The following is a 27,988-nucleotide window of genomic DNA, read 5'->3' as shown; positions in this document are numbered from 1 at the left end:
CGCCTGATTCTGGAACTCAAGTGCTTAAACAAGTTCCTATTGGTCCCATTGTTCAAGATGGAAACGATAAGGTCTATTCTGCCCTTAGTTCAAGAGGAACAGTTCATGACTATGATAGACTTGAAGGATGCTTACCTTCATGTGCCACTACACAAGGATCACTTCAGGTTCTTAAGATTCGCTTTTCTGGATCAACACTTCCAGTTTGTTGCTCTTCCTTTTGGTCTGGCTACTGCCCCAAGAGTCTTTACAAAGGTTCTTGGGGCTCTGTTTGCGGTAGCGAGATCCAGAGGTATTGCAGTAGCGCCCAACTTAGATGACATCCTAGTCCAGACCATTCAAGAGCTCTTCTACTTCTTCTTCGATCCCATGGATGGAAGAAACTCTTAGAAAAGAGTTCTCTGGTTCCCAGTACCATGGTGGAATTACTGGGTACGATAATGGATATCGTCCCATTCGCCAGGTTCCATCTCAGACCTCTCCAGCTGTGCATGCTGAGACAATGGAACGGTGACCACTCAGATCTTTCACAGCAGATTTCTCTGGTCAACCGGTCGAGAGAATCCAGAGCTCCTGTCCCAAGGGACATCCTTCTTGAGACCATCCTGGGAGATTGTGACAACGGACGCAAGTCTATCAGGTTGGGGAGCTATTTATGTGCCAGGAAGGCACAGGGCCTGTGGACTCGAGAGGAATCTCTCCTCCTGATCAACATTTTTGAACTTTGAGCGATCTTCAGCGCTTTGAAGGGTTGGCCTCTTCTGGGTCCGTCCCAGTCTATCAGATTCCAATCAGACAACATAACCTAGGTGGCTTACATCAACCATCAGTGGGGAACGAGGAGCTCCCTAGCAATGAGGGAAGTATCTCGGATTCTGGAATGGGCGGAGGTCCACAACTGCTCGCTGTCAGCGATCCACATTCCGGGTGTGGACTACTGGTAAGCGGATTTCCTCAGCAGACGATCCTTTCATCCGGGGGAAGGGTCTCTCCATTACGAGGTGTTTGCAGAGATTTGCAACAGATGGGGGATGCCGGAGATAGATCTCATGGCGTACCGACTCAATACCAAGCATACCCAGATACGGGTCGTGGTCCAGGGATCCCCAGGCAGAGCTGATAGATGCATTAACAGTGCCTTGGAGGTTCAATTTAGTTTAAATTTTTCTACTGTTACCTCTTCTCCCTCGGGCAGTGGCCCGCATCAAGCAGGAGCAGGCTTCGGCTATTCTAATTGCTCTATCGTGGCCACAAAGGATGTGGTTTGCGGACCTAGAGGGGATGTCCTCATCTCCTTCTCAATGGAGGTTACCCTGTCGCAAAGATCTACTGGATCAGGGTCCTTTTGTTCATCAGAATCTAGATTCTCTGAGGCTGATTGAACGCTTAGTCCTAGCCAAAAGAGGTTTTTCTGAGAGGGTGATTGATACTCTCATTCAGCTAGAAAGCCGATCACCCGTCGCAGCTATCATAAGGTGTGGAAGACCTACTTATTCTGGTGTGAAGAGCATGGATTCCCCTGGCACAAGGTCAAGGTATCCAGAGTTCTTTCCTTTCTCCAAGATGGTTTGGAGAAGGGACTTGCCGCCAGTTCCTTAAAGGGACAGATTTCGGCTCTATCTGTGTTATTGCACAAGAGGCTCACTGAGCTTCCTGTCAGTCTTTTACAGTCTTTTGTTCAGGCTCTGTCTAGAATCAGGCCTGTGTTTAGACCTACCGCTCCTCCTTGGAGCTTAAGGTTTTGCAGCTATTTAATGTCAACTGAATGCATAGACTCAAATTACTGTCTTGGAAGGTTCTTTTTCTACTGGCTATTGCTTTGGCACGCAGAGTCTCTGAGATGGCAATGTGAGCCTCCTTACCTAGTCTTTCATGCTCATAAGGCTGTTCTTCGCACTGGGTTGGGTTTTCTCCCTAAGGTTGTGTCTGATCGCAACATCAATCAGGAGATTATGGTTCCTTCCTTGTGTCCTGATCCTCCTTCTTCGAAGGAACGATAACGTCATAATTTGGATGTAGTTCGGGCCTTGAAATTCTTATCTCCAGGCTACGAAGGATTTTAGACAGACTTTGTTGTCGTTTGTTGTCTATTCTGGGAAGCATAGAGGGCAGAAGGCTTCTTTCACTTCCCTATCTTTTTGGTTAAAGAGCATTATTCGCTTAGCATATGAGACTGCGGGACATAAGCCTCCTCAGAGGATTGCGGCTCATTCTACTAGAGCCGTGGCTTCATCTTGGGCCTTCAAGAATGAGGCCTCTATGGAGCACATTTGTAGGGCAGCTACCTGGTCCTCCTTACATACTTTTTCAAAGTTTTACAAATTTGACGTTTTTGCTTCGGCTGAAGCAGCTTTTGAGAGAAAGGTTTTACAGGCTATGGTGCCCTCAGAATAGGGTCCGCCTCTCTTTTACCCTCCCGTTTTCATTCAGTGTCCTCTAGAGCTTGGGTATTTGTTTTCCCACAAGTATGGAATGAAGCCGTGGACTCTCCCCATATTAAGATGGAAAACATAAATTATGCTTACATGATAATTTCCTTTCCATCTGTATGAGGAGAGTCCACGGCCCCTGCCCGTTTTCTCCATTGAGCAGACCAAATTTTTTTGTTCTTCTGGCACCATTTATACCCTGATATTTCTCCTACTGTTCCTTGTTCCCTCTGCAGAATGACTGGGAGATGAGGGGAGTGGGGGAGGTATTTAAGCCTTTGGCTGGGGTGTCTTTGCCTCCTCCTGGTGGCCAGGTTCTGTATTTCCCAGAAGTAAGGAATGAAGCCGTGGACTCTCCTCATACAGATGGAAAGGAAATTATCAGGTAAGCATAATTTATATTTTTAAGCAACTTTCTAATTTACTCCTATTATAATTTTTTCTTCGTTTTCTTGGTATCTTTATTTGAAAAACAGTAATGTAAGCATAGGAGCCGGCCCACTTGGTTCAGCACCTGGGTAGCGCTTTCTGATTGGTGTCTAAATGTAGCCACCAATCAGCAAGCACTACCCAGGTGCTGAACTAAAAATGGACCCGCTCCTAAGCTTACATTTATATAAAGATACCAAGAGATCGAAGGAAAATTGATAATAGGAGTAAATTAGAAAGTTGCTTAAAATGGCATGCTCTATCTGAATCATGAAAGTTTTATTTTGACTAGACTATCCCTTTAATGTCTATTTAAAAGGACAGTGTACACATTTAGCTCACAGAAAAACTGACATTTTGCTTCTCATTTACAGTGATTGGTTCTTTAGTTACCAGACGCCCACACTGTAATTTTCCCTTCTTGTATTTGTACCCACCTGAAGTCCTTTTGGAGAAGAATATTAAGGAAATTTGCTGGAATTCAGCATAATCATATAAATGAACATATATCAATGTGTGCAACTAAGTGAGTTGTTTCTAAATATGTACTTCAGTGATCTTCATAACAATATCTGCTGTCTGATGCTTTTTATTATCTAAAAATGTGATGTTTTCAAAATATAAAAACTTCAACTAACATCCTTTTTATGTTTTTATTCTCTAGGATCATCCAGAACCGGGTTTTACTCGTCATCCTGGCAATCATTATTTTCTTTACCATTGTCCTGGCAATTTATTTTTCTTTTCGGGGACACTGATTCGAGCCGTCTTCGCAACAAGAAACCATCCTGTGTGTGTACTGAGTAATTAAGACAAAGTGTTCACATGAATCATTGTCCTGCACTGACACAGCCCTGATCTCAGCCCCATAACCTCCTCTCAGCTGCAGAACGATGCTCGGGACCTGTGCAACAGTAAAGTGTCCCTTTGGAACATTAATACTTGTTTACCTCTATGTGACGTTGTATATTTTATTCTGACTCTTTATGATACTGGTGTTTTTGTTGGGTAGTTTATATATTTTACATGATATTGAAAACGGAGTGACTGGTTAATCCGTGTGTTGGTGCACTCTTTGTGCCCTGAATATTCATTTTATAAAGAATATAGTTTAACCCCTTAGCTGACAGAGAGGACAGCAAGCATTACTGTGGAAGTCTTTGTAGCTTTATCCTACAGCCAATAGTGTTAGAGCGATGTTATACTCGGTACTGAAATGCCTATAACATGTTTATTTATACATAGGAGAAATACCTTTGTATTCATTTTATTGGTTATTTTACAAACGTTTCTTGTAATTTAACTTAAAAAAGTGCATCCTGTTTGTCCAGAACCCAGACCCTGCAACATTCTACATAGTGATTGATAAAAGCAGTTTATTTATATGTGTACCTTACTGGCCACAGCAGGAGATACGTAAACCTGATGATTTGGAAGTCAAAATGAAACTTTCATGATTCAGACAGAGCATGCAGTTTTAAACACGTTTCCAATTTATTATGATATTTACTTTGTGCTTTAGTATCCTTTGTTGAAGAGCATACTTAGGTAGGCTCAGGAGTGTTCACGTGTGTAGAATACTATATCTCAGCAGTGTTTGTAACGATCTACAAACAATGTAGTGTATGCTACGGTGTACAACATAGTTACAAATATAGCTGCAAACACTGCTGGTGCTTAAAGGGACATTAAACACTAAATACATGCTAGATAGAATGATGCATTCAAAGAAAAGATTAGTCCATGACTAACATGTAGATGTATTTTTTAAAGTTTCATTAGCTGTTTAAAAAGTGACAAAATAAGTGTCAAGTTTTAGTGTCTATAAAACACTGGGAGCTACCATGTTGTAACTTGTGTTACCTTCTCTGCTGTGGCCAATTAGGGACAGTTATAAATAGGTCATTAGAGTGTGCAGCCAATGGTTGTGCTGGATTTAACAGTGTTATGCACTTCTATTTCTAACAGGAACTGAAAAGCTCACAATTTCAGAATGGAATTACAGGCAAAGAGGACAAAATAAATAATGAAAGTATATTGCAGAGTTGTTTTATTATATACAATTTTTCATATTATATTACCATCTCAGTGTTTAATGTCCCTTTAAGATATGTGCACAGCTTTCTAGGTATGCTTTTCTATAAGGGATGCTAAGAGAACAAAATACATTTGATAACAGTAGTTAATTGAAAACTTTTAAATGCCGTGCTCTAGGCGAAGCTTTTAAGTTTTTATTTTGAAAATCGTGTCTCTTAAGAGTATGTCCCCGAATTGCAAATCAGCCTTTAAAGGGACACAAAACCCACATTTTTTTCTTTCATGATTCAGATAGAGCAGCAATTTTACGCAACTTTCTAATTTACTCATACTATCAATTTTTCTTTGTTCTCCTGCTATCTTTATTTAAAAAGCAGAAATTTAAAGCTTAGTAGCCAGCCCATTTTAGGTTCAGCACCCTGGATAGTGCTTGCTTATTGGTGGCTACATTTAGCAAACCAATGAGCAAGGGTAACCCAGGTTCTAAACCAAAAATGGGCCCGCTCTTAAGCTTTACATTAAAGGGACACTGAACCCCAATTTTTTTTCTTTCGTGATTCAGATAGAGGAAGCAATTTTAAGCGACTTTCTAATTTACTCCTATTGTCAAATGTTCTTCATTCTCTTGGTATCTTTATTTGAAAAGCACGAATGTAAGTTTAGATGCCGGCCCATTTTCAGTGAACAACCTGGGTTGTTGTTGCTGATTGGTGGATAAATTCATCCACCAATAAAGAAGTGCTGTCCAGGGTCTGAACCAAAAATTGGCTGGCTCCTTAGCTTAGATGCCTTCTTTTTCAAATAAAGATAGCAAGAGAACGAAGAAAAAATGATAATAGGAGGAAATTAGAAAGTTGCTTAAAATTGTATGCTCTATCTGAATCACGAAAGAAAAAAGTTTGGGTTTAGTGTCCCTTTAAAAGGCAACTTTAAAGACACATTCCAGCATAAATTGGAATCCTCATGGATACATTTCTATTTTGAATAAAGGCATTTTGTAATATACATGAATTAATATAATATACATGTTTCTAGTAAAAGCTACAGCTGTTACAAAAGTGTATTTAAGTATGCACCGTGCACCAGCATTTTAAACACAGCACTTTCTCAGAGAGCCTAAGGTGCTTGTATCATCTGGTAATCACTTGATTTGTTAATTGCTCACATGATACAAGCCCCACTGGTGCTCTGAGCTGCTGCAGTATTTAAAATGCTGGTGCTCTAAGAATATCTAGCTATGTAATTGCAAATATGTTTCTATTCAAAGATGTAATTCATCTATATGCATTTAAATTTTTGCCGGAATGTCCCTTTAAATGCTTTTAAAATTGTTATTTTCTATGCAGATTGCATACAATTAATTGTCTAATGTATATAAAAAATGCTTTAATGTCCCTTTAAAAAACCAGCATTCTGTTTAACCAGTATGTCATTTCCTAAATAAAACCTGCATATGGTGAGATAAAGCCTCATGTAATTACAGTCACTTCTGGTTGGCTACTGTATTTTATTTATAAAACAAATATATTCTAATGCGTTACACAAATGGATATTAAGTAAGAAATGTTAAACATAACATAATCTATCCAAACAACATCAGGGCGTGAGAAATGTGCATAATTGTGTATGATTTTCTTACCTAACATTACTTTTGTCTAAAATCCGTGTAAATGATATTGTGCTATTTTATGTCATTAAATGTCCTAGTAGCTCTGTTGTTCTTATTAGATTTGCAATGTTTGTCATTATATTTTAATTATTAAAATTAGACGACAACTGTGTAAAATACATCAAGATGTGCTCTGATCTATTTTATTGGAACTTGGTCTATATACACCTGTCCTTGCTGGTATATTGTGACTGACAGGTGTTCACTTTCAATCAAGTGGAATTTTTTATGGTCTTGCCTTACAACAACACTTCCTTTATGCCCTTAAGGACCAGCGACGTACCCTGTGCGTCATTGCAGTCTTGGGCTTCTCTCTGCCGCAATCTCGCTCAAAAGAGCGAGATCGCACTATTTCTGCATGCCCCACAAGTGGGGCACTGCAGAAATAGACGTGTAGAGTTGTTGATGCAGAGGGAGGGGGGAAATAGTGTTGGGAAAGGGATCTGGGAGGGGGTAGGGTATTGAGCCGGGGGGGGGGGGGCAGCTACACTACAGAAAAAAATATATAGATAAAAAAATCGGGCACAATTTATTGAAAAACAGCTGCCAGTACCCAAAATGGCAGGAAATAGTGGGAGGGTTAGAGAGCTCTTTGGGGGGGAATCAGGGAGGTTGAGGGCTAAGGGGGGTTCCTAGACAGCAGAATGTATTTATAAAAAAATAAATAAATAGAAAAAGCCTTTTATTTTAGTACTGCCAGACTTTCTGACATTACTTAAGATGGCTGGGACAATTGTGGTGTGGGGGGAGGGAAGAGAGCTGTTTGGGAGGGATCAGGGGTAGGATGTGCTAGGTAGGAGGCTGATCTCTACACTAAAGCTAAAATTAACCCTACAAGCTCCCTAATTAACCCCTTCACTGCTGGGCATATTACATGTGTGGTGCGCAGTGGCATTTATCAGCCTTCTAATTACCAAAAAGCAACGTCAAAGCCATATATGTCTATTTCTGAACAAAGGGGATCCCAGAGAAGCATTTACAACCATTTGTGCCATAATTGCACTAACTGTTTGTAAATAATTTCAGTGAGAAACCTAAAATTGTGAAAAAGTTAGCAATTTGTTTTATTTGATTGCATTTGACAATGAAATGGTGGCATGAAATATACCAAAATGGGCCTAAATCAATACTTTGGGTTGTCTACTACACTAAAGCTAAAATTAACCCTACAAGCTCCCTAATTAACCCCATCACTGCTGGGCATAATACACGTGTGGTGCGCAGAGGAATTTAGCGGCCTTCTAAAAAAAAAAAAAGCAACGCCAAATCCATTTGTCTGCTATTTCTGAACAAAGGGGATCCCAGAGAAGCATTTACAACCATTTGTGCCATAATTGCACAAGCTGTTTGTGAATAAATTTAGTGAGAAACCTAAAGTTTGTGAAAAAGTTTGTTAAAAAATGAACGATTTTTTTATTTGATCGCATTTGGCGGTGAAATGGTGGCATGAAATATTCCAAAATGGTCCTAGATTAATACTTTAGGTTGTCTACTAAAATATATATATATATATATATATATATATTTATATATATATATGTGAAGGGATATTCAGGGATTCCTGACAGATATCAGTGTTACAATGTAACTATCGCTAATTTTGAAAAAACAAAATGGTTTAAAAATAGCAAAGTGCTACTTGTACTTATTGCCCTATAACTTTCAAAAAAAAAGCATAGGACATGTAAACATTGGGTATTTCTTAACTCAGGACAACATTTAGAAACTATTTAGCATAGGTGTTTTTTGGTGGTTGTAGATGTGTAACAGATTTTGAGGATCAAAGTTAGAAAAAGTGTGTTTTTCAATTTTTTCATCATATTTTATATTTTTTTTTAGTAAATTATAAGACATGATGAAAATAATGGTATCTTTAGAAAGTTGATTTAATGGCAAGAAAAACGGTATATAATATGTGTGGGTACATTAAATGAGTAAGAGGAAAATTACAGCTAAACACAAACATCGCAGAAATGTAAAAATAGCCTTGGTCCTTAAAGGGACAGTATACTGTAAAATAGTTTTTCCCTTAATGTGTTTACAATTGCTTTTTTTACCAACTGCAGAGTAAAAAATGTATGAAAATTAGCTTTTTAAGGTTTATTTCTGTATATTAAAGCTCTGATTTTGTGTTTTGAAGCCACAGCCTAATAAAATAGGTTGAGCTTGTAGGTATAATCAGATCTCATTACTGTATCACATTGTGCACATATAAATGCTTCTTTATCTTATATCTGTCCTTAAAACAATCACCAATACTTTGAGAGAACAATGGAAAATCAACATTTTATTACCTTATCTCTGTTTTATCACACTGGGAGTGTAATTTCTTCTGCTGGCTGTGTTTACAAAGCTTATCTATAGCTGGTACGCGCGGCCACAAACTTTCAGAATAGGTGGGGATACCACATGCTAAATTAACAATTTCAAATGCCAATATAAGGGTAAAGGAGCTACTTGTAAACAATTTAATACACTCCAGCAGGTAAAGTGGATCATTGGGAACAAATTAAAGGGGAGAAAATTTTTGAGTAAACTGTCCCTTTAAGGGAAGGAAATTGAAAAATGGCCTTGTCCTTAAGGGGTTAAAGGGATGGTTACTATGGTAACTGTCTCTAAGTGGCATCGGCAGAGGAGATAAGATAACATACTTTGAAACCTCAGGAATCACGGTAGTGCCCATTACATTATGCAGAATAAAATGTTATCCTTATCGTTTTAATATTTAAACACCTAATATAGATGTCGGTCAACATCCTTTTAGAAAACGCATCTATAAAAAGACTTTAATGGGGATTTTCTGTTGGTAATCATTAGATTTCTAAAGGATTGGGATCAACCTCATCATTTTAAAAACTAAATCTGCATTTTACTCTCTGTCTAATCTTTGCTTTGAATACCTCATTATGTTTAGTATTTATTAAGTTTTCAATGTCCCTTTAAGGGATACTACAATTATAAAAAGCATCTTAAAGGGACAGTCAACATCAGAATTTTTGTTCTTTAAAAAGATAGATAATCCCTATATTACACATACCCCAGTTTTGCATAACCAACACTGTTATATTAATACACTTTTTACTTCTGTGACTAACTTGTATCTAAGCATCTTCTGACCGCCCCTAATCACATGACTTTTAGTTATCTATTGACTTGCATTTCAGCAAATTAGTGCAGTGTCTGCCATTAGCCACGGGCGTGATCACAATGCTATCTATATGGCCTACATGAGCTTGCTCTCCCCTGCTGTGAAAAGCAAATAAAAAAGAGGAGGACTTCAAGGGCTTATAAATTATCATATGAGCCTCCCTAGGTTTGCTTTCAACTAAGAATACCAAGAGAACAAAGCAAAATTGTTGATAAAAGTAAATTGGAAAGTTGTTTAAAATGGCATGCCCTATTTGAAAAATGATAGGTTTTTTTTGGACTTGACTGTCTCTTTAAAGCAACTATTCTGGTGCAAGAGGGCCCTTTATAACCGGTAATTGCATGAATCTTCCTATTTCACTCACAAGTTATTGAACTAAATTAAAATTATTGTGGGCAATATTAATATAATCTTTCATTCTTCTTAGTATGTAATTAGAAAGACTTAAAGGGACAGTAAACACCTTGAGATTTGTATATAAAATAATTGGTAGGCATGTGAAAATCCAGATCTTAGTGTGGTGATCTTTCCTTAGAATCATTCCGGCTACCAAAAGATCCAAACAGCAGTAGCGGCCGCCCACTTCCACTTTCAGATCCTCACAAAGGAACCAAGTGCACATTCCTACTAATTGCCTTTAACTAATAACAACTGCAAACAAATGCATTTTATACTAACTTTATTACAGTGGTTAGCCTTGTTGTCTGCCGTCTAAAGCCCAGATTGGCTTCTCCAAATAAGGCAGAAAGTGGGTGGAGTTTGTCTACTGAAAAATAATTGCAGAAAAAAGTATGTAAATTTCTTCTGTTAAGTGTGATCAGTCCACGGGTCATCATTACTTCTGGGATATTACTCCTCCCCAACAGGAAGTGCAAGAGGATTCACCCAGCAGAGCTGCATATAGCTCCTCCCCTCTACGTCACTCCCAGTCATTCTCTTGCACCCAACGACTAGATAGGATGTGTGAGAGGACTATGGTGATTATACTTAGTTTTATATCTTCAATCAAAAGTTTGTTATTTTAAAATAGCACCGGAGTGTGTTATTATCTCTCTGGCAGAGTTTGAAGAAGAATCTACCAGAGTTTTTGTTATGATTTTAGCCGGAGTAGTTAAGATCATATTGCTGTTTCTCGGCCATCTGAGGAGAGGTAAACTTCAGATCAGGGGACAGCGGGCAGATGAATCTGCAGAGGTATGTAGCAGTTTTTATTTTCTGACAATGGAATTGATGAGAAAATCCTGCCATACCGATATAATGTCATGTATGTATACTTTACACTTCAGTATTCTGGGGAATGGTACTTCACTAGAATTACACTGTAAGAAATACATAAAGCTGTTTAATAACTAGAGATTATGTTTAACGTTTTTGCTGGAATGTAAAATCGTTTTCATTTACTGAGGTACTGAGTGAATAAATGTTTGGGCACTATTTTTCCACTTGGCAGTTGCTTAATCTGTTTTTTGACAGTTTCTGTTCTCCCTCACTGCTGTGTGTGAGGGGGAGGGGCCGTTTTTTGGCGCTTTTACTACGCATCAAATATTTCAGTCAGCAACTCATTGTATTCCCTGCATGATCCGGTTCATCTCTACAGAGCTCAGGGGTCTTCAAAACTTATTTTGAGGGAGGTAATTTCTCTCAGCAGAGCTGTGAGAATTATAGTTTGACTGAGATAAAAAACGTTTATTCTGTAATTTGTTTCCTGCTTTCAGAATTTGTTATCTTTGCTAATGGGATTAAACCTTTGCTAAAGTTGTGTTATTTACAAGGATTGAGGCTATAACTGTTTCAATTTATTAATTTTCAACTGTCATAGATCTTCTGTGCTTCTTAAAGGCACAGTACGTTTTAATATTATTCTAATTGAATTGTATTTCCAAGTTACAAGTTTATTTGCTTGTGTGTTAAACATGTCTGATTCAGAGGATGATACCTGTGTCATTTGTTGCAATGCCAAAGTGGAGCCCAATAGAAATTTATGTACTAACTGTATTGATGCTACTTTAAATAAAAGTCAATCTGTACAAATTGAACAAATTTCACCAAACAACGAGGGGAGAGTTATGCCGACTAACTCGCCTCACGTGTCAGTACCTACATCTCCCGCTCAGAGGGAGGTGCGTGATATTGTAGCGCCGAGTACATCTGGGCGGCCATTACAAATCACATTACAGGATATGGCTACTGTTATGACTGAGGTTTTGGCTAAATTACCAGAGCTAAGAGGTAAGCGTGATCACTCTGGGGTGAGAACAGAGTGCGCTGATAATATTAGGGCCATGTCAGACACTGCGTCACAGGTGGCAGAACATGAGGACGGAGAGCTTCATTCTGTGGGTGACGGTTCTGATCCAAACAGACTGGATTCAGATATTTCAAATTTTAAATTTAAACTGGAAAACCTCCGTGTATTACTAGGGGAGGTGTTAGCGGCTCTGAATGATTGTAACACAGTTGCAATACCAGAGAAAATGTGTAGGTTGGATAAATATTTTGCGGTACAGACGAGTACTGAGGTTTTTCCTATACCTAAGAGACTTACTGAAATTGTTACTAAGGAGTGGGATAGACCCGGTGTGCCGTTCTCACCCCCTCCGATATTTAGAAAAATGTTTCCAATAGACGCCACCACAAGGGACTTATGGCAAACGGTCCCTAAGGTGGAGGGAGCAGTTTCTACCTTAGCTAAGCGTACCACTATCCCGGTGGAGGATAGCTGTGCTTTTTCAGATCCAATGGATAAAAAATTAGAGGGTTACCTTAAGAAAATGTTTGTTCAACAAGGTTTTATATTGCAACCCCTTGCATGCATTGCGCCGATCACGGCTGCAGCGGCATTCTGGATTGAGTCTCTGGAAGAGAACATTGGTTCAGCTACTCTGGACGACATTACGGACAGGCTTAGAGTCCTTAAACTAGCTAATTCATTCATTTCGGAGGCCGTAGTACATCTTACTAAACTTACGGCGAAGAATTCAGGATTCGCCATTCAGGCACGCAGGGCGCTGTGGCTAAAATCCTGGTCAGCTGATGTTACTTCTAAGTCTAAATTGCTTAATATACCTTTCAAAGGGCAGACCTTATTCGGGCCCGGGTTGAAAGAGATTATCGCTGACATTACAGGAGGTAAAGGCCATGCCCTGCCTCAGGACAAAGCCAAAGCCAAGACTAGACAGTCTAATTTTCGTTCCTTTCGTAATTTCAAAGCAGGAGCAGCATCAACTTCCTCTGCACCAAAACAGGAAGGAGCTGTTGCTCGCTACAGACAAGGCTGGAAACCTAACCAGTCCTGGAACAAGGGCAAGCAGACTAGGAAACCTGCTGCTGCCCCTAAAACAGCATGAATTGAGGGCCCCCGATCCGGGATCGGATCTAGTGGGGGGCAGACTTTCTCTCTTCGCCCAGGCTTGGGCAAGAGATGTTCAGGATCCCTGGGCGCTAGAGATAATATCTCAGGGATACCTTCTGGACTTCAAATACTCTCCTCCAAGAGAGAGATTTCATCTGTCAAGATTGTCAACAATCCAGACAAAGAAAGAGGCGTTTCTACGCTGCGTACAAGAGCTCTTGTTAATGGGAGTAATCCATCCAGTTCCACGATCGGAACAGGGACAGGGGTTTTACTCAAATCTGTTTGTGGTTCCCAAAAAAGAGGGAACTTTCAGACCAATCCTGGACTTAAAGATCCTAAACAAATTCCTAAGAGTTCCATCGTTCAAGATGGAGACTATTCGGACAATTTTACCTATGATCCAAGAGGGTCAGTACATGACCACTGTAGATTTAAAAGATGCTTACCTTCACATACCGATTCACAAAGATCATTATCGGTACCTAAGGTTTGCCTTCCTAGACAGGCATTACCAGTTTGTGGCTCTTCCATTCGGATTGGCTACAGCTCCAAGAATCTTCACAAAGGTTCTGGGTGCTCTTCTGGCGGTACTAAGACCGCGGGGAATCTCGGTAGCTCCATACCTAGACGACATTCTGATACAAGCTTCAAGCTTTCAAACTGCCAAGTCTCATACAGAGTTAGTGCTGGCATTTCTAAGGTCACATGGATGGAAGGTGAACGAAAAGAAAAGTTCACTCGTTCCACTCACAAGAGTTCCCTTCCTGGGGACTCTTATAGATTCTGTAGAAATGAAGATTTACCTGACAGAGGACAGGCTAACAAGACTTCAAAGTGCTTGCCGCACCCTTCATTCCATTCAACACCCGTCAGTGGCTCAATGCATGGAGGTAATCGGCTTAATGGTAGCGGCAATGGACATAGTACCCTTTGCACGCTTACACCTCAGACCACTGCAACTGTGCATGCTAAGTCAGTGGAATGGGGATTACTCAGACTTATCCCCTTCTCTGAATCTGGATCAAGAGACCAGAAATTCTCTTCTATGGTGGCTTTCTCGGCCACATCTGTCCAGGGGGATGCCATTCAGCAGACCAGACTGGACAATTGTAACAACAGACGCCAGCCTTCTAGGTTGGGGTGCCGTCTGGAATTCTCTGAAGGCTCAGGGACAATGGAGTCAGGAGGAGAGTCTCCTGCCAATAAACATTCTGGAATTGAGAGCAGTTCTCAATGCCCTCCTGGCTTGGCCCCAGTTGACAACTCGGGGGTTCATCAGGTTTCAGTCGGACAACATCACGACTGTAGCTTACATCAACCATCAGGGAGGGACAAGAAGCTCCCTAGCTATGATGGAAGTATCAAAGATAATTCGCTGGGCAGAGTCTCACTCTTGCCACCTGTCAGCAATCCACATCCCGGGAGTGGAGAACTGGGAGGCGGATTTCTTAAGTCGTCAGACTTTTCATCCGGGGAGTGGGAACTTCATCCGGAGGTCTTTGCCCAAATACTTCGACGTTGGGGCAAACCAGAGATAGATCTCATGGCGTCTCGACAGAACGCCAAGCTTCCTCGTTACGGGTCCAGATCCAGGGATCCAGGAGCAGTCCTGATAGATGCTCTGACAGCACCTTGGGACTTCAGGATGGCTTACGTGTTTCCACCCTTCCCGTTACTTCCTCGATTGATTGCCAGAATCAAACAAGAGAGAGCATCAGTGATTCTAATAGCACCTGCGTGGCCACGCAGGACTTGGTATGCAGACCTGGTGGACATGTCATCCTGTCCACCTTGGTCTCTACCTCTGAAACAGGACCTTCTGATACAGGGTCCCTTCAAACATCAAAATCTAACTTCTCTGAAGCTGACTGCTTGGAAATTGAACGCTTGATTTTATCAAGACGTGGGTTTTCTGAGTCAGTTATTGATACCTTAATACAGGCTAGGAAACCTGTTACCAGAAAGATTTACCATAAGATATGGCGTAAATACCTATATTGGTGTGAATCCAAAGGTTACTCTTGGAGTAAGGTTAGGATTCCTAGGATATTGTCTTTTCTACAAGAAGGTTTAGAAAAAGGTTTATCTGCTAGTTCATTAAAGGGACAGATCTCAGCTCTGTCCATTCTGTTACACAAACGTCTGTCAGAAGTTCCTGACGTCCAGACTTTTTGTCAGGCTTTGGCCAGGATTAAGCCTGTGTTTAAAACTGTTGCTCCACCATGGAGTTTAAACCTTGTTCTTAATGTTTTACAGGGCGTTCCGTTTGAACCCCTTCATTCCATTGATATAAAGTTGTTATCTTGGAAAGTTCTATTTTTAATGGCTATTTCCTCGGCTCGAAGAGTCTCTGAATTATCAGCCTTACATTGTGATTCTCCTTATTTGATTTTTCATTCGGATAAGGTAGTCCTGCGTACTAAACCTGGGTTCTTACCTAAGGTAGTTACTAACAGGAATATCAATCAAGAGATTGTTGTTCCTTCTTTATGCCCAAATCCTTCTTCAAAGAAGGAACGTCTACTGCACAACCTGGATGTAGTCCGTGCTCTAAAATTTTACTTACAGGCAACTAAGGAATTTCGACAAACGTCTTCTCTGTTTGTCATTTACTCTGGGCAGAGGAGAGGTCAAAAAGCTTCCGCTACCTCTCTTTCTTTTTGGCTTCGTAGCATAATTCGTTTAGCTTATGAGACTGCTGGACAGCAGCCTCCTGAAAGAATTACAGCTCATTCTACTAGAGCTGTGGCTTCCACTTGGGCCTTCAAGAATGAGGCCTCTGTTGAACAGATTTGCAAGGCTGCAACTTGGTCTTCGCTTCATACTTTTTCCAAATTTTACAAATTTGACACTTTTGCTTCATCGGAGGCTATTTTTGGGAGAAAGGTTCTTCAGGCAGTGGTTCCTTCTGTATAAAGAGCCTGCCTATCCCTCCCGTCATCCGTGTACTTTTGCTTTGGTATTGGTATCCCAGAAGTAATGATGACCCGTGGACTGACTACACTTAACAGGAGAAAACATAATTTATGCTTACCTGATAAATTCCTTTCTTCTGTAGTGTGATCAGTCCACGGCCCGCCCTGTTTTTAAGGCAGGTAAATATTTTTTAATTTATACTCCAGTCACCACTTCACCCTTGGCTTTTCCTTTCTCGTTGGTCCTTGGTCGAATGACTGGGAGTGACGTAGAGGGGAGGAGCTATATGCAGCTCTGCTGGGTGAATCCTCTTGCACTTCCTGTTGGGGAGGAGTTATATCCCAGAAGTAATGATGACCCGTGGACTGATCACACTACAGAAGAAAGGAATTTATCAGGTAAGCATAAATTATGTTTTTGTTTTAAAAACGTTAAAGGGATATGAGACTCAAAATGTTTCCTTCAAGATACTGATAGAGCCTGCAATTTTAAACATTTTTCTAATTTACTTCTATTGTCAATTTGTCTTTATTCTATTGATATCTTTTGTTCAAAAGCAGTGGTGTATGCTTAGGAGCCGGCCCATTTCTAGAGCACTATATGGCAGCAGTTTTGCAAGAATGATCTCCATTTGCACAAGCACTATTTTCTACCTTGTAGTGCTCCAGATGCCTACCTAGGTATCTCTTCAACACAGAATTTGATAAAATAAGTAAATTGGAAACTTTTTTTTTAAATGATTTGCTCTGTCTAAATCAGATAATATTTTTTTTTAGTTTCATATTCCTTTGAGTTGACTGATATGTTATTCTATAGCAGCATAACAGAGATGTCTTGTAATGAAATAATATTTACTGTCCCTTTAAATGGATATCAAACTCCAAACCTATCTGGCATTTATGTAACAGAGCATCAAGCATTAGAAATGTTTGTTTGTTTTTCTTTTGCATGAAAATGGTTGTTAAAACGATTTAACTTATTTATATTGAAACCAATAGACTGAAGGTTGTGCTACTTGAAAGGAACAGTAAAGTCAAAATGAAACGTTCATGATTCGGATAGAACTTTCCAATTGACTTTTGTTATCAAATTTGCTTTGTTCTCTTGGTATCTTTTATTGAAGAGTAAAACTTGGTAGGCTCATTAGAGCTCAGGAGTGTGCACGTGTCTTTAGTACTCTATGGCAGCAGTGTTTTGAAACATTGTATAGCAAAGCTACAAATAATGTAGAAACTAGAAATTTCTATGTAGAGTGAAAAGGGATATCAGTTATTTAAGTCTGTCGATAGTTTGACGTATTTTTTGCAGTGAGTCTGCGCTGAAACAGACTTCTTGCGTGCACAACCCTGTAGCGGTCAGTGTAAATAAATTGTGCGTGTAGTAACTCCTTTACAAATTGATATTTTTCTTTATTGCATGTAAAAAAATAGCATTCTAAAATGTATTAAGTGTTTTTTTTCCTCACAGAGATGTTTATGCTTGTGGTGGTGTAATAGACCAATAGACCTTTAACTTCATAGTCATAAGTCTGCTTTATAAAAGGGCCAGTTTACACAGTTGACTGTAAGTGACTACAAGCAGAAGCACTTACCTTTTAAAGGGACAGTCTAGTCCAAAATAAACTTTCATGATTCAGATAGAGCATGTAATTTTAAACAATTTTCCAATTTACTTTTCTTTCATGTAATTAGCAAGAATCCATGAGCTAGTGACGTATGGGATATACATTCCTACCAGGAGGGGCAAAGTTTCCCAAACCTCAAATGCCTATAAATACACCCCTCACCACACCCACAAATCAGTTTTATAAACTTTGCTTCCTATGGAGGTGGTGAAGTAAGTTTGTGCTAGATTCTACGTTGATATGCGCTCCGCAGCAGGTTGGAGCCCGGTTTTCCTCTCAGCGTGCAGTGAATGTCAGAGGGATGTGAGGAGAGTATTGCCTATTTGAATTCAATGATCTCCTTCTACGGGGTCTATTTCATAGGTTCTTTGTTATCGGTCGTAGAGATTCATCTCTTACCTCCCTTTTCAGATCGACGATATACTCTTATATATACCATTACCTCTGCTGATTCTCGTTTCAGTACTGGTTTGGCTTTCTACTACTTGTAGATGAGTGTCCTGGGGTAAGTAAATCTTATTTTCTGTGACACTCTAAGCTATGGTTGGGCACTTTTATATAAAGTTCTAAATATATGTATTCAAACATTTATTTGCCTTGTCTCAGGATGTTCAACGTTCCTTATTTCAGACAGTCAGTTTCATATTTGGGATAATGCATATGAATCAATCATTTTTTTCTTACCTTAAAATTTGACTTTTTTCCCTGTGGGCTGTTAGGCTCGCGGGGGCCTAAAATGCTTCATTTTATTGCGTCATTCTTGGCGCAAAATTTTTTTTCTGTGTCCGGCGTCATACGTGTCGCCGGAAGTTGCGTCATTTTTGACTTTTTTTGCGCCAAAAGTGTCGGCGTTCCGGATGTGGCGTCATTTTTGGCGCCAAAAGCATTTAGGCGCCAAATAATGTGGGCGTCTTTTTTTGGCGCTAAAAAATATGGGCGTCACTATTGTCTCCACATTATTTAAGTCTCATTATTTATTGCTTCTGGTTGCTAGAAGCTTGTTCACTGGAATTTTTTCCCATTCCTGAAACTGTCATTTAAGGAATTTGATCAATTTTGCTTTATATGTTGTTTTTTCTATTACATATTGCAAGATGTCTACGATTGACCCTGAGTCAGAAGCCACTTCTGGGAAAAATGCGTAACTGAGTTTCAGTTCTACCAAAGCTAAGTTCATTTATTTTAAATATGGTTTGTAATACTTTTACATGCAGATTCCATTAGTATTTATGCTTTATACATTTCCATTCTTAAGTACAAGAAATGTTTAGAAGATTTATAAGAAATATTTTTTCTGATTAAGGCTATGTCTGACTTTGTGCCTTCTAATACAATTTTTAGGTCTTTTCCACTTCTTTTTTAATTATTGAAGTTTCAAATGACCAACAACATACTGATTTATCCTTCTCTGATGATGTTTTTTTCTCTTTCAGAAATTTTCTTCATCAGATATTGACACTAACAAATCTACTTTTTTATAAATTTTTTATTAAAGTACATTTGTTCTTTGTTGAAGAGGTGTTGATTATTTTGGATATTAAGGTAACTAGTTCTTTAAGACTAGCTGACACTATTTCTGCCTTTTTATTCTTCTGTGATTTCAGAGGTTTTCTTTCCAATTCCCCATACTAGGGAATGGAATAGGCTGAGAATTCTCTTTTATTCCTTCTTTAAAGGTTTTAAACTATATTCTTTGCCAGCAGTTAAATTCAATTTGGAGGGTTCTCCAATTTATTGGGGCTATCTCTACTCCTACTAATTATGCTATTGTTTCTATAGCAAAATAATATTTATTTTCCTTTATATAAGTTGTATCTTATTTATGGAAAATTATTTAGTTTCAGGTACTTTTCCTGGTCCTGTGATATTACAATTGCTTCATTTTTTCTGTTTACTTTAAGATCAAGTATCAGATTATGATTTATTTTAGCATTGTTAAAGGGACAACATTTACTAGACTAGGTGCTGTTTCATTTGTCTTGTTGTTTTGCATTTTGCAAGTCCTCTGTTTTGACTGATCCTTTAAACTGGACTATCATGCTAATGATTTCATTTGTGTCTTCATTTTATTGAATATATTCGCAAATGAGGGTTAATCTATGTCTTTAGCTATTTTAGCTAGAAGAATTTTGTGATTTTAAAAAAAAAATAAAAAAAAAAAAATCCATATTTCTTTTGTTCTAAGATAATCAATTATTTGTTTTATAATTGGATTAAATTCTTAACTGTTACTATGGGCTTCAAGATTGAGTTCTAAGACTAAAACTTTAAGCTTATACTAGTTTGGTTGTTCTTATTAAGGAACGAATTCCTGAGTTCTTTCCCAAGTAACATGTTTATAATTGGGGTTCGAATCAGCTCCCTAATATTGCGATGTACGTGCCTTATTCCAGCTTGGCTGGTAAGGGGCAGGTTAAGACTTCTTTGAAAATTATTTTGGTTCTATTTTGTCCAAATTTCTTTGATTTTATTCCAGTAAGGCTAACACTTTCTTTAAGTGTGTTTCTGTCCTATATATTCTGGGTACTGTTGAAGCATGGCTGGGCACCCATGGGGTTCAAGCGCTGCTCAGACCTGGAATCTTCTGGGGTATTTCTTCCAGTTCCTTTTTTAGGAACTGTGTTTTGGAGTTTTATTCCAACTATTCTGCCTTTTTATGGTCACTGATAGCATTATTTGTTTTCATTAGATACAATAAATGCATATTTTTCTGTTTTCATTCAGATTATTTCCTGAGGATGCGGAATCTCATATGATTCACTTTGCTCTTCAGGACATAGTTAGAGGATCTTTTTTTCAAAAGTTCTTGATTCCTCACGTAAGGGTCACCTTTTTTAGGTTTCCAGATGGTTTATGTCACTGTCTTTGTCTCTATCGGACAAGGGACAATTTGTATTGGGTTCTGTCTGTCGGTACCTTTAGTCTCTATTATTTCCTTCAGTTGCTATATATGCATAGAAGTTTTAACAGCATTGGATTCAATTCCTTTTGCTCATTTTCAATGGAAAGATCCTTTCCGGCTTTTTATGAGTGTTGTTTCTTCAAGAACATGGTTGGAGGATCAATTAACCAATCAGTTTGTTGATTCCTCAGACAAGAGTAACCTTTTTTAGGTTTCCAGATAGATTCAGTGTCCATGACTCTGTCTCTGTCAGGACAAGAGACGTCTGAATTTGGTTTCAGCTTATCGAAACCTTCAGTCTCAATCATTCCCTTCGGTAGCTTTATGCTTGGAAATTCTAGGTTCTTATGACTGCTGCATTGGAAGTGTTCCCCTTTGCTCATTTTCACATGCGACCTCTTCAGCTCTGTATGCTGAACCAGTGGTGCAAGGATTATACAAAGATATCTCATTTAATATCTTTAAAACCGATTGTTCGACACCCTCTGACGTGGTACAGACCACCATCGTTTAGTTCAGGGGGCTTCTTTTGTTCTTCCAACCTGGACTGTGATCTCAACAGATGCAAGTCTGACAGGTTGGGGAGCTGTATGGGGGTTTCTGACAGCACAAGGGGTTTGGGAATCTCAGGAGGTGAGATTTCCAATCAACATTTTGGAACTCCGTGCAATTTTCAGAGCTCTTCAGTCGTGGCCTCTTCTAAAGAGAGAGTCGTTCATTTGTTTTCAGACGGACAATGTCACAAATGTGGCATATGTCAATCATCATGAGGGACTCACAGTCCTCTGGCTATAAAGGAAGTATCTCGAATACTTGTATGGGCGAAATCCAGCTCCTGTCTAATTTCTGCGGTTCATATCCCAGGTATAGACAATTGGGAAGCGGATTATCTCAGTCGCCAAATGCTTCATCCGGGCGAATGGTCTTCACCCAGAGGTATTTCTTCAGATTGTTCAAATATGGGGACTTCCAGAAATTGATCTGATGGCTTCTCATCTAAACAAGAAGCTTCCCAGGTGTCTGTCCAGATCCAGGGATCCTCAGGCGGAAGCAGTGGATGCATTGTCACTTCCTTGGAAATATCATCCTGCTATATCTTTCCGCCTCTAGTTCTTCTTTCAAGAGTGATTTCCAAACTTCTAAAGGAGCATTCGTTTATTCTGCTGGTGGGTCCAGCATGGCCTCACAGGTTTTGGTATGCGGATCTTGTCCGGATGGCTCCTTGCCATCCGTGGACTCTTCCGTTAAGTCCAGACCTTCTATCACAAGGTCCTTTTTTTCCATCAGGATCTCAAATCCTTAAATTGAAGGTATGAAGATTGAACGCTTGATTCTCAGTCATAGAGGTTTCTCTGACTCCGTAATTAATACTATGTTGCAGCCTCGTAAATCTGTATCTAGGATGATATATTATCGAGTCTGGAAGACTTGCATTTTTTGGTGTTTTTCTCATCATTTTTCTTGGCATTCTTTTAGAATTCCTAGAATTTTACAGTTTCTTCAGGATGTTTTGGATAAGTTTTGTCTGCAAGTTCCTTAAAAGGACAAATCTTTGCTCTTTCTGTTCTTTTTCACAGAAAGATTGCTAGTTTTCCTGATTTTTGTTGTTTTGTACAAACTTTGGTTCGTATAAAACTTGTTATTAAGTCAATCTCTCCTCCTTGGAGTTTGAATTTGGTTCTGGGGGCTCTTCAAGCTCCTCCGTTTGAACCTATGCATTCTCTGGACATTAAATTACTTTCTTGGAAAGTTTTGTTTCTTTTGGCCATCTCTTCTGCTAGACGAGTTTCTGAATTTTCTGCTCTTTCTTGTGAGTCTCCTTTTCTGATTTTTCATCAGGATAAGGCGGTGTTGCGAACTTCTTTTAAATTTTTTCCTAAGGTTGTGAATTCTAACAACATTACTAGAGAAATTGTAGTTCCTTCATTATGTCCTAATCCTAAGAATTCTAAGGAGAGATCATTGCATTCTTTGGATGTAGTTAGAGCTTTGAAATATTATGTTGAAGCTACTAAGAATTTCCGAAAGACTTCTAGTCTTTTTGTTATCTTTTCCAGTTCTAGGAAAGGTCAGAAGGCCTCTGCCATTTCTTTGGCATCTTGTTTGAAATCTTTAATTCATCATGCTTATGTCGAGTCGGGTAAAACTCTGCCTCAAAGGATTACAGCTCATTCTACTAGGTCAGTTTCTACTTCCTGGGCGTTTAGGAATGAAGCTTCGGTTGATCAGATTTGCAAAGCAGCAACTTGATCGTCTTTGCATATTTTTACTAAATTCTACCATTTTGATGTGTTTTCTTCTTCTGAAGCAGTTTTTGGTAGAAAAGTACTTCAGGCAGCTGTTTCAGTTTGATTCTTCTGCTTATAATTTCAGTTTTTTTTCTTTATAAGTTTTAAACTTTGTTTTGGGTGTGGATTATTTTCAGCGGAATTGGCTGTCTTTATTTTATCCCTCCCTCTCTAGTGACTCTTGCGTGGAAGATCCACATCTTGGGTAGTCATTATCCCATACGTCACTAGCTCATGGACTCTTGCTAATTACATGAAAGAAAACATAATTTATGTAAGAACTTACCTGATAAATTCATTTCTTTCATATTAGCAAGAGTCCATGAGGCCCACCCTTTTTTGTGGTGGTTATGTTTTTTTTTTTGTATAAAGCACAATTATTCCAATTCCTTATTTTTTATGCTTTCGCACTTTTGTCTTATCACCCCACTTCTTGGCTATTCGTTAAACTGATTTGTGGGTGTGGTGAGGGGTGTATTTATAGGCATTTGAGGTTTGGGAAACTTTGCCCCTCCTGGTAGGAATGTATATCCCATACGTCACTAGCTCATGGACTCTTGCTAATATGAAAGAAATGAATTTATCAGGTAAGTTCTTACATAAATTATGTTTTATCACCAATTTTGCTTTGTTTTCTTGGTATTCTTAGTTGAAAGCTTAACCTAGGAGGTTCATATGCTAATTTCTTAGACCTTGAAGGCCACCTCTTTTCAGAATGCATTTTAACAGTTTTTCACCACTAGAGGGTGTTAGTTAACGTGTTTCATATAGATAACACTGTGCTCATGCACGTGAAGTTATCTGGGAGCAGGCACTGATTGGCTAAACGGCAAGTCTGTCAAAAGAACTGAAATAAAGGGGCAGTTTGCAGAGGCTTAGATACAAGATAATCACAGAGGTTAAAAGTATATTAATATAACTGTGTTGGTTATGCAAAACTGGGGAATGGGTAATAAAGGGATTATATATCTTTTAAAACAATAAAAATTCTGGTGTAGACTGTCCCTTTAAGATGTACCTTTGGCAACGTTTAAAAACAGAGGAAGCACCACAGAAAGTAAATAATCTCTGAATTAGCTGCTTATTGTCTGCAGGCACTCGCCCAACCAGCCAATCCAGAGCAGTTACCTATGTATTCACAGGGCTGTGCTTTTGGTGGGAAGTGGAAAGCGCCAGAGGTGTTTTCAAATGCTGACAGGTAATATTTTTTTTATTGAGGTTTAAATTAAAGGCATACAAGAAATTTACAATAGTGACATTCAAGTTAGTTACAATATCCATGAAGCTTTAGGAAACAAAACTAAGACACAACACATATGTAACATGCCTGACAGAGTATAAACCTGCCAAGATACTCAGGACCTCAAACAAACTAATAATACTAATACAGGAAGGTATCCTGAAATAAAGGAGACCACTTGTGGGTCTCATATGAAAAACCTCTTTTTCACTTAATTATGAAAGCTATAGTATAAATCAAATTTAGGCCCAACAAATAACCTGGAATAGTGTACGTCTAACTATAGGTTGGGGGGTATGAATATTCACAGAATTTACCATTAATTCCTACTAGATTATATTGGGCCTCTCTTGGACCCAATAGAAGAAGACAAATTGACATAGAGGAGGAAAGCTAGTGAAACAGATGGTCACTCTTAGACCTGGAAGTGTTAAAGTGTAAGTTAGTAAAAATAGGCCAGTAAAGCTTATGTGATATTGTACAATTATTTGAGCTATAGGGGACCTCTTATGAACTATCTTTTTTTTATGGGTATATTTAGCTTAGATTACTATGTAACTACTATCATATCTTCTAATAAGTTGAGGAGGACTAATGCTTACAACTGATAGTAGTTACTAGGGGGTCACTTGTGAGATTTGCTACTGGGGGGTATGCTCATTGGCTTTAACTAAATTACAAAAGACAGCAGACCTTAGAGAATGTAAGTGCTTGAGGGAGCCCAATCATATACTTAACAGAAAAAGAACAGTTTAATAATTAAAGAACAAAATCTATAATACAGTAATGCTCATACAGTAATGCAGGAATGTCTATGTGCCTACTTAAGATTAAAAAAAAAATTGTAGTAGAGGCCTTGTTTCTCGAGTCTGAAATTACTTCTAGAACTTCCTAAAAATGACTATAACTGTACTGGGTAGATTTGCTCACCAACTTTAAGCGAGTTATAAGGGATAACAGACCTGGAAGAGTATAGATTCCAGGCAGACGACAAAAATATACTATACCAAGAAGAACAGTATAACAGTTATATCACAGATCTGTAGTACATTTATGTTCCTAAGGTATAACGGATTATATTCGTACCTAATAGTTTTAGAACATTTTCATGACTGGGGCATTATTTTATGAGCTTGCTAAAGCTTCAAAAATTTCCTGAAAATGACAGTGGCTAGTCTAGAAGTGCATGCATGTAACCAATGCATTAGCTGCCCAGTTGCCCATAAATATTAAGCCTTTTTAGAAACTAGCCTGTCCTATCCCACAAACTCGGCCGCTATCTGCAGGACAAGGGCCATTACTTTAGGCTATCTAAGGTTGAAGTTGGGCTTTAAGATCTCAAATTGAGACATCATGGGTTAAAGCTCTGAATGGTTAAAGGTAGAGTGAAGAGAGTATATCATATTTATATACGCATACACACCTATATACATACACATGGTAATGGTCTCCAAGCAGGCCACGTGAGTAAGCCTGTGCAATAACCCCTATATTAAATAGTAGATAATTAAGGTGACTATCCTCTAATAACTGAGGTTGTTAGTCATGCAACTATTGATATCTGGTAGACGCAGCTTAACAGTGTAGCAGCTGTAATTATTTAATCGTATTAATACTAGCTGTGTATGTCTACGTACAGCTATTAACACCTGTTGATACTTTTGGGAAGCCCAGATCCTATCACTCCTAAGAGCCTCTATGGTGCCTCTACCTTACCCCTTTATGCAGCTAACTCGTGGAAAGGAATAGGCAATAAAAATAAAATAAACATTCTCATTATCATAGAGTGAGCTGGGTACTAATAACAATCTCCCTTTTAACAGGCTGATAATACTACTAACGTAAAATATTAAACAGGTTACTGGGGTGTGAATAAATATAACTAAACGACAACTGGTTATGTAGAACATATTTGAAATATACAGGTTAGTCTGTGTTTGTACCGGATCTCAGCTCCGTTATGGAGAGTCAGTAGTTTAACCCACACCAGATTTATTTAGGCTGTAGCCATATAGAGGGTAGTTATTCTATGTCCATGGATGTTGAGCCAATTGTCGGGTCTTCTGCCAGATCGGAGATGGGTCAATGTCATCTTCTGCAAAACGCTACATGTTCCATCTCCTCTTTAAGGTGAGGGCTTCCAGATTTGTTAGGGCAATTGAGCTTGACTGCTTGTCATGGGAATATCCAGGAACTGTCCTTATAGCCCTACTGTCTGCTAGGGGGTTTGGAGCAATAGTTTTCCCTGAGGGCTGTGCTGTCGTTTGGTAATGGAGATCTTCCGGTGGCGTCTGAGCTATCTGCCCAATCACATCAATCTCCACCAAATCAGTGCCTTCTTGTCTAGGTTCCTGGTTCAGATTTAGTTGTACCTGTGGATGCGATCCACAATGCGATGGCTTCACCACTATTTCAAACAGGGTACATAGGTCTCGCTCTAGTGCTGCAAAGTAATCTTTTAATAGCTGCGTCACTGTCGTCTCCCATTGATTTAGGCGATCCATGCTAGGAGTGGAGCAACTCTAGGTCAGCTTGAGTAGTCCCCACAACAAAAGCGGAATCAGTTAAGAGCTACAAATGAGTTATAACTTAAAGATATGGAGGTCCGCTTGCGTTACCCAGCTATATTGCTGGGGGAGGTCTGAGGCAACGTGTTAGGCTGCCACCTGAGGTCTCAGTCGTCCAGATCAGGTCTCAGCATTCATTAATACACTGGGATTTAGATCAATATAGTCCACAGAAGTTGAGGTGTCCGAATATGTGTGTTGTCTGACAGGCTGATCCCATGTATTAGCGATAACTGTCGGGTTAGCTAAATCTTTTGCAGGAGCTCCTGATGTTGCGACCAAACATGGCTGCTGCCCGGACACGCCCCCTCAGTACTTTTTATTTTAAAAATCTGTCTACATTTTAAGAACTCCCTTTTCCCCTAAAAAGACATTTATAACTCTCTAACCTTTTTTTTTTTTATATACATGATATAGTTTATTTCATTTTGCTTTCAGAAATACTTTGCATTTACTTGTTTATAAAACTAAACATTTATGGTAACTAATGCCCTCTTCAAATTCATCTGTATTTTGCAAATTGTTACCTAGAGGTAAAATAAATAAAGTTTCATCTAGTTGCATATATTGTTTGTTATTATTGCCTTAGCGTTTAGGGCCACCATGTCATATCAGTAATAAAAGAATAACTCTGTCAGCCGCTCACAAACTTTTTTATTCAGTGATGTTAGAAAAGGGAAAACATTGCACCATTCCATAATTTAAAGACTTTGCATTTGTAAATGAAATTTTTTAAAGGTATTTGTTGTTTATGTCAAAATATGAGTAATCTCCCCCTATGTGTCAATTTAAACTAGCTAGTGTCTGTGTTTCAGGATTAAACGCTCTTAGCTGTCAGATTTAGACGAATAATAGAATGTTGCTATTAATTAAAAATCACAGTATGACGTGTACAATATGTAGAATTCTGCATGATAAATACAGTAATCAGAACTATACAGTAGAGTATATCTGAGCTCTGCTGAACAGAGAAATCTTACTTTTTATTTTCAGAAAACAATCTAAACTGACTGACACAAAAGCATGCGATCTAACAGCAGTTGCCTACAATATGGTTCTAATGATAGTTTCACACAATGAGGCCTATTTGTCATATGTCTGTCGGACCTGATCCGACAGTCCGGATCAGGTCCGACAGACATCGCTGAATGCGGAGAGCAATACGCTCTCCGTATTCAGCATTGCACCAGCAGCTAACAAGAGCTGCTGGTGCAACGCCGCCCCCTGCAGACTCGCTGCCAATCGGTTGCCAGCAGGGAGGTGTCAATCAATCCGATCTTACTCGATCTGGTTGAATTCAGAGCAGGCGGACAGGGTTATGGGGCAGCAGTCTTTAGACCGCTGCTTCATAATTTCTGTTTCTGACGAGCCTGCAGGCGTACGG

At 39.0% G+C, this 27,988-nt stretch overlaps 1 protein-coding gene across 2 annotated transcripts in view; it reads left to right on the top strand.

Annotated features, from left to right (window-relative positions):
• Nucleotides 1-6,683, top strand: part of VTI1A (vesicle transport through interaction with t-SNAREs 1A) — an 854,126-nt gene extending 847,443 nt beyond the window's left edge. For both annotated transcript variants that reach the window (XM_053692739.1, XM_053692740.1), the window contains exon 8: nt 3,523-6,683. In XM_053692739.1, the coding sequence (XP_053548714.1) occupies nt 3,523-3,616 (94 nt within the window). In that variant the 3' untranslated portion in view covers nt 3,617-6,683. The remainder of the gene's footprint in view (nt 1-3,522) is intronic.
• Nucleotides 6,684-27,988: the final 21,305 nt, after the last annotated feature.

The sequence above is a fragment of the Bombina bombina genome, chromosome 9, assembly GCF_027579735.1.
Source record: "Bombina bombina isolate aBomBom1 chromosome 9, aBomBom1.pri, whole genome shotgun sequence".
NCBI classification, from domain to species: Eukaryota; Metazoa; Chordata; class Amphibia; order Anura; family Bombinatoridae; genus Bombina; species Bombina bombina.
The sequence above is the reverse complement of the archived record's forward strand: the minus strand, read 5'-3'. Positions and strand labels throughout refer to the sequence as shown.